The sequence below is a fragment of the Macrosteles quadrilineatus genome, unplaced genomic scaffold (genome assembly GCF_028750875.1).
Source record: "Macrosteles quadrilineatus isolate MER2022 unplaced genomic scaffold, UCM_ALF_1.0 Scaffold_4__1_contigs__length_99947679, whole genome shotgun sequence".
Classification (NCBI taxonomy): domain Eukaryota; kingdom Metazoa; phylum Arthropoda; class Insecta; order Hemiptera; family Cicadellidae; genus Macrosteles; species Macrosteles quadrilineatus.
In genome coordinates, this window is record NW_026542597.1 from 74,059,653 (window position 1) to 74,071,788 (window position 12,136).

General features: G+C 38.9%; 1 protein-coding gene across 3 annotated transcripts in view; it reads left to right on the plus strand.

Annotated features, from left to right (window-relative positions):
* The window catches only part of LOC128992018 (E3 ubiquitin-protein ligase UBR4-like), a 105,099-nt gene that overhangs the window by 44,774 nt on the left and 48,189 nt on the right, over positions 1–12,136 (plus strand). For 2 of the 3 annotated variants that reach the window (XM_054415356.1, XM_054415358.1), the window contains exons 30-42: positions 480–684; positions 1,329–1,534; positions 1,855–2,014; positions 5,123–5,304; positions 6,106–6,351; positions 7,108–7,242; positions 7,457–7,736; positions 8,387–8,584; positions 9,502–9,597; positions 9,941–10,066; positions 10,252–10,385; positions 11,113–11,270; positions 11,739–11,891. In XM_054415356.1, coding sequence (XP_054271331.1) covers positions 480–684; positions 1,329–1,534; positions 1,855–2,014; positions 5,123–5,304; positions 6,106–6,351; positions 7,108–7,242; positions 7,457–7,736; positions 8,387–8,584; positions 9,502–9,597; positions 9,941–10,066; positions 10,252–10,385; positions 11,113–11,270; positions 11,739–11,891 — 2,279 coding nt within the window. The remainder of the gene's footprint in view (positions 1–479; positions 685–1,328; positions 1,535–1,854; positions 2,015–5,122; positions 5,305–6,105; positions 6,352–7,107; positions 7,243–7,456; positions 7,737–8,386; positions 8,585–9,501; positions 9,598–9,940; positions 10,067–10,251; positions 10,386–11,112; positions 11,271–11,738; positions 11,892–12,136) is intronic. The other variant, XM_054415357.1, reaches the window with a different exon arrangement.

The following is a 12,136-nucleotide window of genomic DNA, read 5'->3' on the forward strand; positions in this document are numbered from 1 at the left end:
GATTTTACTCTCTTTATTCTGTTCAATAATACTATACACATCTTTTGCAGTAAAATGATTGACCATCCAACACTTTCATAATTAATGGCATTTGCATTTTCTTCTGTAATTGAATACCTTGATACTGTTGTAATACGATAACTGAAAATGGACTGTTGATAATGCAAACTAATCTTGTCCATTTCTAAATTTGGAAGAGGTTTTATTTTTTGTACCCTCAAACCTTCCTAGATAGAAAATTTTATAAGCAACATTTAAATATAGTTTTTTGCACCATGATTTTTCTGTGTTTATTGTTTTTGGGCTACTTATTCCATACGGGGTTTTCCCATTTAGACATGCATGCTATCCTAACAAAACCCCTTAAAATGGAGGATCTTGTACCCCACGTTACATCATTTATACATTATTTATTGGATATTGTCAATGCATGGCCAGGAAATCCATATTGTTTGATTTCACATTAGATAACATTTTAGGCTTTAGTGAAGCGAAGCCCACAACTGCAGCAAGATAATCTGCCTGGCCAGACTTCTTCCACCACCAACACCGGCAACATGGGCATGGAGCTGACCAGCTCTCTGAGGCGAAGACCTTCCTCCCCTACCTTGCCTGAGAGAGGGGGAGAGCCTCGTAGTCTGCCTAGAGACAAACACAGGATAGCTACACTGGCCAAGCAGCTGGGTGAGTACAGCAAGCATTCCATAGTATCAACATTTAAGTTTCTCTGGTCTGTATTGAAATTAGTTTATTCGGTGAAAATACTGACTCATAATAGACTTTTCTGTATAATTACAATTGATTAAATTGAGATTCATGGTAAATTACCATTAGTGTAGCTGGTCTTGTGGTCAGAGTTCTGCTAGGGGAAGCTAATCGTGTCAGTAACATGGCTACGGTCCAGCAACCTGATAGAATTAGCATGAGGTAGCAGTTCTAAGAATTGGTCTAGGGGAGGCAAGAGGAAGTTTTTTGGTAAATTTAAAAGATAGTAGTAAGATGGTAGTACACATTTCTTTTATTTTTGTTGGCATCATGGTTGCCTTTCCTAATAATTCCAACATTTTTCTTTGACTTAGAGCTGAACAATCCAGTGACACATAGAGTTCTCTTTTGTTCAAAATCTGTATTGTTCTTTTTGACTGTGAGCCCTTTCTGGAATCTGAGATTCCTTATCTTATTTTGTTGGTCCATAATACATTTACAATGTTTTCTAAATGGAACAGCATTTATGATTGTGCAATACTTGGTTGGTATTCTATCATTAAGCATTCAGCCTAAGACTTATAACAGTCCTGACATGTTACACAACTACATTGATGTTGTAGATGTGTTCTCCGAGACACTGACCAGTATGATATGGAAGGAGGGCAGCATCATCAGCCCACTGCTGGAGCTGCTGCAGAGTCTCATGCCTGCTGTGGAGGCTGCGTGCACCAGACAATCACCTGTAGGGTGCTACCATAGAGCACAATCTGCATTAGAACAGCTACACTCACTGGACAAGAAGTTTGAGACCACGGATCAACTCATGGTGGGTTACGTTTTGTGCATAAAGCTGAAAAACTGAGAATCACCTTACCAGCTCAGCCTTATTCCCCTTATTCACTATCTTTGTTTCGTCCCAATACGAGAAGGTGTACGCCTAGTAAGACATAGATAGATAACCAATTTTTTTCAAAAGAGTTCCAAACAGTTCATGTACAACATGTTTACAAAAAAATTTACGTAATATTTTGCCCCAGCATCCCAAGGAAATTCCCTTTAAGTTCATTCTGAGTCTGATCCGCGTTGCAAAGTAGTAAAGTTTCAAGTAACAATAGGTTAGGTCAGCTCATACAAGTTGTGTTACAGGTGCCCACACTAGGCTCACAAGAAGGTGCATTTGAGAATGTCAAAATGAACTACACCGGGGACCAAGGTCAGACTATCAGACAACTGTTGTCAGCTCATATGATCAGAAGAGTGGCCATGTGCTGCCTGTCGTCTCCCTACGGCAAGCGTCAACACTTGGGTACGTTGGCTGTACTACTTTGATTCAATTATGCTTTATTACTAATTGCAACTTTTTGTCAGTTCTTTAAGCTAAATAATTCTTAACATAAATGTTTATATTGTTTTCTACAAGCTCTAAAATTCACCACCAACTTGTTTAGCTATGGTAAACAAAAGTGTTGTTCTCAAAGTATTTGACTCATTGACTTACCACGATTGTGTTAGTGTACTGTAGACTGACTATAAGTATCATATATGGAACAGGAGACAAAAATTGTCTGGGTAACCGAGTGGTTATAGAGCTCCCTTTAAAATTTAAAGTAAGTTGCTGGTACAATTTTATGTGATATTTATCCTGCCCTCAGATGCCACTAACTTGTCATTCATTGGGTTAATTAATTAATGAGGTTATATAACAAAATGTCAATTTTTATTTACAATAATGAGGCGTGAGCCATTCCATTACAAAACCCGCAAAAAACTTCAATGGTGTGGAAACACAAAATACAAGAAGCAATGCAACAATTAATTAAAATAATTTTAATAGCAATCGATAAATACCCTTCTTATGCACTTTTTTGATACAGTTAAAGCTAATGAGCTAATATCATTGACCTCAGCTAATTATTTTAACCTTATGGATGAAAAGAACCACTGTAGACCTGTGTATGTGTTGAAAAAAGCTGTTTTTGCTGTAGGACTAAAAAGATCGCCTCTCTATTAAAACATCACCCTAAATTTAAACTCAAATTTGATAGTTTCTCAAAATTCAGTTGATTATTTAGGAATAAAAATAAGACTCATATTTAAATTGGAAAACTCACATTAAAAATGTACCAAAAAGACTTACCGTACTTCAGCTATATTTGTTTTGCAAGTAATTAATTAGAGCTACAACAAATTTTGATACACAAATTGCAGTATATCATGCTTATTTTGCTTCAATTATCAATTACCGTATGGACTTATTTCATGGGGATCAATCAATCAATCAATAAAATCTTTAATCAGAACGTACAGATACATCGTACATGAATGCGTCATTATGTTATTTTTAAATAACATAAATATATTACGTAATCTACTTAATCAAAAGATTTATATAACAGCAGTTTTGAGATAAAATAAATACATTACTTAAAAGTTAAAAAAATCATCCAGACTGTAAAAAGAATTTCCTATTAAAAAATTGTTCAGTTGTCTAGTGAAAAATTTTTCAATTGTCTTTTTCAGGATTGTCTAGTGAATGCAAAAAAGGGTTTATTCTAAAAAAGGGTGATTAGACATATAGCCAAGGTTCCTCCAGATACACATTGCCAAGAATATTTCAGTCAATTTAAAATTCTCACTTTATACAGCTCTTATATTTATGATATTTCTCTGATGGTTAAGTAACTTAGATACACTAGAGAGTCAGCCCTCTCAAAATTTAATAAAACCAATACAACATAGACTAAAATTATTGCATTTATCCCTACAATATGAGACCCAAAATATAATAAGCTGCCTTCAACAATGAAAGAAATTAGGGATGGACGGGATTGAATTTTTAGTTCGGGACGGGACGGGACGGGATTTTTATTTCCTTCCCGATTTTCGGGACGGGACGGGACGGGATTTTTTTCTGTGCATAACAAGAAAGTACTGTATTGCAGTTACCAAAAAAGACATACGAAATCAATTTTTACCATTTGTGGCACTGATCTATAAAAACCAAAAAATGGGTAACAATTTACAGGTACCTATAGAAACTTGACTCGCGGGTCAAGGGGTGATCGTCTGTATGACTCACGGTCACGGCGCGTTCGTCGTCATGACTCGCGGTCACGGCGCGATCGTCGGTATGACAACGCGGTCAAGGGGTTATCGTCGGTATGACTCCGCGGTCACGGCGCGATCGTCGTTATGACTCGCGGTCACGGCGTGATCGTCGTTATGACTCGCGGTGACGGCGCAATCGTCGTCATGACTCGCGGTCACGGCGCGATCGTTGTCATGACTCGCGGTCACGGGGTTATCGTCGGTATGACTCCACGGTCACGGCGCAATCGTCGGTATGACTCGCGGTCACGGCGCGATCGTCGGTATGACTTGCAGTCACGGTATGATCGTCGGTATGACTCGCGATCACGGCTCGATCGTCAGCATGACTCCGCCATCACGGCATGATCGTCAGTATGACTCCGCGGTCACGGCGCGATCGTCGGTAGAACTCCGCGGTCACGACGCGATCGTCGGTAGGACTCCGCGGTCACGGCACGATCGTTGGTAGGACTCCGCAGTCACGGCGCGATCGTCGGTAGGACTCCGCGGTCACGTCGTGATCGTCGGTATGACTCGCCATCACGGCATGATCGTCAGTATGACTCCGCGGTATCGGCGCGATCGTCGGTAGGACTCCGCGGTAACGGCGCGATCGTCGGTATGACTCGCGGTCACGACGTGATCGTCGGTATGACTCGTGGTCACAGCGCGATCGTCGGTAGGACTTCGCGGTCATGGCGCGATCGTTGTTATGACTTCCCGGTCACGGCGTGACTGTCGGTATGACTCCGCGGTCACGGCGTGACTGTCGGTATGACTCCGCGGTCACAGCCCGATCGTCGTTATGACTCGCGGTCACGGTGCGATCGTCGGTCCAATAATCGCGGCCACGGCGCGATCGTCGTTATGACTCCGCGGTCACGGCGTAATCGTCGAAATGACTTCGTCTCCTGCGTTCGCGGACTTATCGCTCGCAATAACGGTGTTATCGTCACTCGCGAAGCGGAAAAATCGCTGACGATCGGACCAAATCCCGTCCCGAAAGATTCCCGAAATTTCGGGACCCGTCCATCCCTAAAAGAAATTGATTGCATATCAAAATAAAAAAAAATTAAAAAAACCCTTAAGATATGGCTTCTGGAGAAGGCATTTTGTTCACAGGAAGATTTCCTAACAAATGTATATTATTTTTTAGTATTCAATATTTTGGTTGTTGTTACAATAGATTTTTCTTGACAAATCACATGTCAATCATTAATGTAACGTGATGATAATAAATAAATTTACAACAGAGTGGTATTCATCCAGTACAGTTTAGCATGGTTGAATCTTTACTGCCCTAACATAGTCGTTGTGTGTGCAGCAGTATCTCATGAGAAGGGCAAGATCACCGTGTTGCAATTGAGTGCTTTGCTGAAGCAGGCCGACTCATCTAAGCGCAAGTTGACACTCACCAGGCTCGCATCAGCACCAATACCATTCACAGTACTGAGTCTCACAGGCAACCCGTGGAATGAGGACTTCCTGGCAGTGTGTGGACTAAGGGTGAGATTCAAAAACTAAAATTAATCTAGAGGTTAAAATACCTTTAATCCGTCAGTGTGATCAAACGTCTGATGACTCATCTGCCGCTCATCTGTGACATTTGATCACACTGACGGATTAAAGGTATTTTAACCTCTAGATTAATTTTAAATTTGTGATCAGGAGGCAAAAAACAACAGAAATGAAATTCAAAAACTGTTTACAGTAAATAATATTGTCAAAATCCTTTTGGAGTTAATCAAAGAGTGTCCTGGTAAAGTATTGAGTTCAGCCAATTATTAAGTGTAGGTGCCATGATATTTTTCACAACACTGATATTAAGTCCTAAGGTATGACTTTACTTCTAGTTGGGTAAGGAGAAATAATTTCTCTTAAATGGGAAGGGATACTCCTTCCTAAAAGGACAAGGACATTTTTTCTTCAACGTAAATTACCTGTAGTCTCAAATATTGTATTAGAAGACATTAATTTAATTACCCTCTTCACTGGGACCAAATAAAATTGTTGTAAAATGTCCCAAAAATCTAAGTTTCTGCATCTTTTTCCTATAATCTATAATTCCTCAATCAGCCATTTGGCCTCTTAAAATCATTAAAGTTGAGAACACATTTTGCCTCTGTTGGATATTTCATATTGAGTATTCTTTTAATATTCAGTACACCTTTGTCTGTGTGTATGCATTTGTATCTCTTTATTTCTGTGGGTTTGCAACGGTTGTTTCGCTGAGATAATACTAAGGGCTGTGTTGGTGAAATTTGTTTACATTACATAATTTTACAACACAAATACTTCATTCCTCAGGACTGCCATGTACTGACGTTCCATCCGTGTGGCTCAGTGGGAGAACACCTGGTACTCCACCCTCAGCTAGAGACAGGCAACTTCATCATCCGTGCCATCTGGCTGCCTGGCGCACAGACCGTGCTGGCGCTAGTCACTGCCGACTTTGTCAAGATCTATGACCTGGGCAAGGATGTGCTCAGTCCCCAGTACTACTTCCTGGTGCCGACAGGCAAGATACGAGACGTCACCTTCATCTGCCCTCAGGTATTCATTTTTTTATTCATAAAAATGTTTTTGGTTCTATGGTTTATTTTTTAAATTTCAAATGTCTTTCATTCACTTAATACCCTTTGTTTTCAAGACAAAAATTCATTGCTAAACTAAGATTTTAGTTTTCTAGTTTTATGTCTGAAGTCAGCTTATTCCTCTTATACATTAATAGAGGTTTCACATTAAATTTGGACCTACGTTTTTTTTTCACAAGAAATTTTAAAGTTTTAAAAACTAAAAATATTAGGGGTCTGTGGTGCACCGAAAAAGTCGGTTTTTTGGCCCGACCCGACCCGAAATAAAGAAAGTCTGACCCGCAGACCCCTATTATCAAGGCAAGGACTTTTTTAGTAGTAAAATAGGTGAAGCCTTTATCTTAACTTAGTTTATTTCTTGACACAATCCTGTTAGAAGTAATAGGTTTTAATAATGTGTGGAACATTAATTGTTGTTAGAAAACCATGAATGTAGGATAATATCCATTTTCATAGTAATGTCAATGTATTAAAATTTAAAATAATGGTTTCAATACAATTCTGAGGAGAAAACCACAACATTTCTGGTAGACACGTACCGTACCAATTTTGTACCGAGAACCGAGGTACAAAATATTGTACCGTACCGACCTTAATTTTTCTGTACTGCAGACCCCTATAAAATACACAAGTAATTTTGCAGATAGTTAAAACTTCAATTGAACAATTTAAAAATAGGCTATATATATTTTCTAATGTGTATTGCCTTTTCAAGGATGAGAAGCCCACAATGCTGTTAATGTCGTCTACTGGGTACATCTACAGTCAGGACATGGACGATGACAGCTCAGCCAAGCATGGACCTTTCTATGTAACCAACACTTTAGATGTGTCCCACCCGGAGATCAAGGTAGGAAATATTCGCTTACCTGTACTGTTGAATATTTTGCATGTCATAGTTCATATAATTTACTTTATTGTAGTCATCTTTCCAAAATAAAATTTTCCTCTCACCTTTGCAAAAACAAGATTTTAGTAGTGAACTTTGTACACACCGTAGTCTGTTTATGCCTCTGTATTCACTCTATTTACACATCTTACACATCAACTTGTTCCGCTGACAGGATGTGAACGGCAGTGTGTGTGCGGGCGGAGTGTCCGTCTACTACTCCCACACGCTGCAGCTGTTGTTCTTCAGCTACGTGCAGGGCAAGAGCTTCATCGCCCCAGTCAAGGCCCGGGACAGCGCGCTGGGGCCTGTGTTTCACATACAGCTCAGCAGGCCAGCCACCACGGCGCCGTCAGGGAAAGCCAACAACGCAACATCCGGACAGCCGCAGCCTCTGTGTCAGTGGAGCGAGGTGCCTAACCATCCGGGGCTGGTGTGCTCCGTCATGCAGACTAGTGAGTAGAGCTGTGTGATTGATTAGATGATAAATTGTCGGAGATTAAATCTGATAGTTTGTGGGTAAACTCCTGGATCATTCTTTGTGTAGACCAATGATCAGAGACCATTGCCTTTTGAATACTGTAAGTGGAAATATCTTCTGTATCCACCAGCTGTACACACTAAATCAAATGAACCAACAACAGTTTGTGCTACTGTCAAAATTTTTCTTCTATAGCTTTAAGTCTAGCTCTACCTTGATGAAAAGAGTCCATCCAGGCACAAGAAACATAGCAACTTTACACCACACAAAATAATGAAACATTTAATTGTCACTGACGTAGTTTGAAACAAAGTATTTTTGAAAAAGGAAGCTCTTCTAATTACTGTCTATTAATTGTTCCACCAGCAATCATATAATGTTGTTTTCACTGTAATTAAACTGCACAGTTACTGCAATGTAACTTATCCATTCATCTAAACCATAAGAAAACAGTTGGTTTTTTTTTCAAATAAATAAATTGAAGACTTGAGTAGATGCACAGTTTCTACATGATAATGATCATATTTGAGCATTATCTTCTCTTTGTTATCTTACTCTGGTAAATATGTTTTGGTAAGTTTCTCTTTTATTCATTCTCCAGAGATTCAATTATGTGATGTACAGGTAACAACCCTGTGATACTGATGGTGAAGCCAGACACAGTGTTGATACAGGAGATCAAGGTAGTGCCAGTGAAGGCCAAGATCATGGACACTGTGGCCATCAGACACCCATCATCAGGATCTGACCATCGCACCACGCTCATACTGCTGTGTGAGGACGGCAGTCTGCGCATATACATGGCCGCCATGGACCACACAGGTACACTCAACACTGCAACATGCTGTGTAGAACATTGAGTTTTAGATTGCATAAAAAAATATTATTAGTCAGTATGGTATGTTTTTATGATTGCTTTTTCAATTTTACGGCGGTTGTGAGTTTTGGTTAGTGGTCACTTGGTGCATGATATTTTTGGGTAAAATCGAGCCAACAGTTGGCTTAAGAGGATGGTTTGAGCAGGAAGTAATTTTTGGCGCAAGCTGGGGTCAGGTCAAACCGAAACAAGCATTTTTGACTAATGCAAGAATGTGCTAATGGAAAATGTTTATTTTGCCGCCATTGCGGGTGACATTCCAGGTTTGGTCGCGAGCGTGAGAGGATGATAATGTTTCTGTAACCTGGCAAGATGTTCTTGATTTTGCCTTGACCATGGAGACGTTTAAGATTTCACTGTAACCGAGGAGGATGTTCTCAATTTAGCTATGACTGCGGAAAACGTTCATGATTTTGCCATAATAAAGGAAGATGATCTCAATTTCGACATAACCGCGTAAGAGGATTAGAATTTCTTTGTGACCACAGATGATATTCTTGATACCGCTATCAACGTGGACAGTCATGATGTTACCGTAACTGCAGAAGACAATCATGAGTTCACCCTGATTGCGGAATATGTATTTAATTTCGCTGTGACTGCAGAAGATGTTGAGGATTTCTCTGTAGGAGCTGAAGATTTTCTGGATTTACAACTTATCATCATCATTGCAGAAGATGTTCAGAATTTTACCGTAATATGGAAAAGGTCATGTACAGTTTGGTTCTTCCATTAGGTTAAAGTACCTGGTACTAACGTCGTCTGTTCATGGAACCAGTATTATTTTCAAGAACTAGTGGTTCTGTGAATTGTCTTCAGCTACCAACACATTACTATTACTAACCAACATGCATTGTTATAGGATACTGGCTGTCTCCTGCAATTCAACCCATCAGCACTATGTCTAATCTCAAATCTTCAAAGAAGAAGAAAACACCTAAAGTGAACAAATCTCCAGGTAACGATAACTATCTTTTAACTATTAGTGTAATGAGGTCTTTTTAGGTTTTGTAATGAAGTCGTCATGTACATTTTATTTAGAGGATGAGTAAATAAAGATAATTAATTGAATGAACGCAATGAATTCGATTACTAAAGATAATGTGTAGGGTGAAATAACATGAAAATAAATAAATATAATAGGCCTACATCGAAACATTACTTTCACCGCAATTAAACATTCTTTAAAATTGTGTTCAGCTGATCTATAATGGTACAAAATTAATTAGGGAATATGTATATTTAAAACAATAAAGAACACTTTTGTTATTGACCATGTTTTCAAACTTTCCTGTTTGTAGGCGCAGTCACTTTTCCCGTGGACTTTTTTGAGCACAGTACTTTGCTCAATGACGTAGAGTATGGAGGAAACGATCTTCTCCAGATATACAACGCTCAACAGATCAAGAATAGACTCAATACTACAGGTAATATTTAGCCTATAGTTTGTTGAAACTGTCTATGGCTTTATCCCTTTTTACAAATATTGCTGGAGGATTCCTTCAAGTGCAAAAAATCATTTTATATTTAAATTAAGTTAGGATGTGGCTAAATTGGAATTCAGAAAGAAATTTCATTGACAAGAGTGTATTATTATCTGAATATTTTTCAGGCATGTATGTTGTGTCAACAAAGTCCACTGGTTTCAACATTGAAATCACCAACAATGACGGGACGCAGGTCATCACTGGCATTAGAGTTCTGCTCGGCAACCAAGATGTTCAGCGAGTTCCAGGATATATTGAGGTTAGCTGTTGTCATTTCTCAATAGCCTACTCGATAAACATTCATATTATTCCTACTTTTTACACTGTGTATTTTCTTAGCCATAGTTTCTGAATGACCAATAACCTCTTTGATTGATCCTTTTGGTAGGACATCAAGTAATAAAATAGTGGAGTGCCAGGAAAGGAGCACTAAACTTTATAAGAAGTTGAATGTAGTAAGGGTATTAAATGTTAGACACATTACTAAATCCCACAGTAGTTTCTTGGTTTTAAGAAAGCTCCCTCCCAATGAATGGTTTCCTATTCATACTCCTATACAACCTAGCTCCAGCTGAGCTGGCTAGTTTTCCCCTGGTTATCAGAAGGTTACCAGTTCGATCCTGAGAAAAGTAAAAAAAAAATTATGGTTCAAAACTGGATCCAGTTTATCTCTGGGCTTTTAACACATGATCTAGGCTAGAGAACCTGCTGATTTTAGTCAGTAACAAAGATGTCATCTCATTAATTCAACACTCATTGATCACTAATCTCCCCTTTAAAATACCCTGGTGTAGCGGTATTTTTAAAAATCCAATCTTATCTAATTTTCAAAAACAATTAACTTGTCCGAAACCCCACATGCAGTAGTCCATTGAATAGATAAATAATTAAGAAGTAATCCCTAAATTTATCATGCTTAATGAAAAATTATTAACGATATTCAGTAGTTACACCGATGGTTGATTCTAAACTATACCACATTGCAGGTATGTGGACGCACCACGCAGACTGCAGTAGCTCGCAACAGGTGGTTTGACTTGCCTTTGACTCGAGAAGAGAGCTTGCAAGCAGACAAGAAACTGACTGTCACCTTCGGCCCTTCTCAAGACCCAGAGGGAGTCACAATGGTAGACTCGATTAAAGTGTAAGTGTTAGATTTAAATCACTGGGTAGTACTCGCCTATACAGTAGACCCTCTTTTAACCAACCCTGGATCAATTGCCGCTCGTATTAACCTTTGCCCAGGGAAAAGGTTGGCTCATCTGCCCCGAATTTTGGTTACCCAACTTTTATAGTAATACAGTATTGAGATTTCTGTTCTCATCCGTATCACAGTGATAAAATAAGAGTTGTTTTCCTTTATGTCCATTTTTTATACAAACCTGACTTCTTAAATTTGATCAACATTTTTTTGAAATGTCCTAACTGATGGATTCAAAAAGAAATGTGTGAATTGAGCAAAATAAATGGTTTTTTCAATGTTTTGATACTAGTACATCAGCAAAACTTTTTTATACCAAAGATAATTTTCATTTTGTTAGTATGCTCATTCATATTAAACTTGTATCCATGTTTAGACCTGTAGAATAATTCCATGCTTCTATGTCTGTAGCTATGGAAAGTCCAAGGACCAGTTTGGCTGGCCGGAGGAGACAGAGGAGGTAACCAGCAACACAGTAGTGCCAACCCCAGCAACTGCTGGCACCTCGGCCGAGACTACTGACACTGCTACCAACTTCCCACCTACCATCACGTCTCTTGACAAGTAATGTGTACATTTTAACTTAATATTTTTTACTTTTTTGTCTTAGGACACTAAGACCAGCTCACTCCCCCAATATATATTTTTTTACTTAGAGACTGACGTGATTGTAGTTTTAGGTCATGATATATAATACCTAATTAAATGTAATCCTCCTCATATTTCCCATAAAAATTTCATGAAATTTTGGGGCTTGTCCTATGTCCTAGTTTGTTGAATTAGGGATGGGTCGATTCATGAAGGTAATA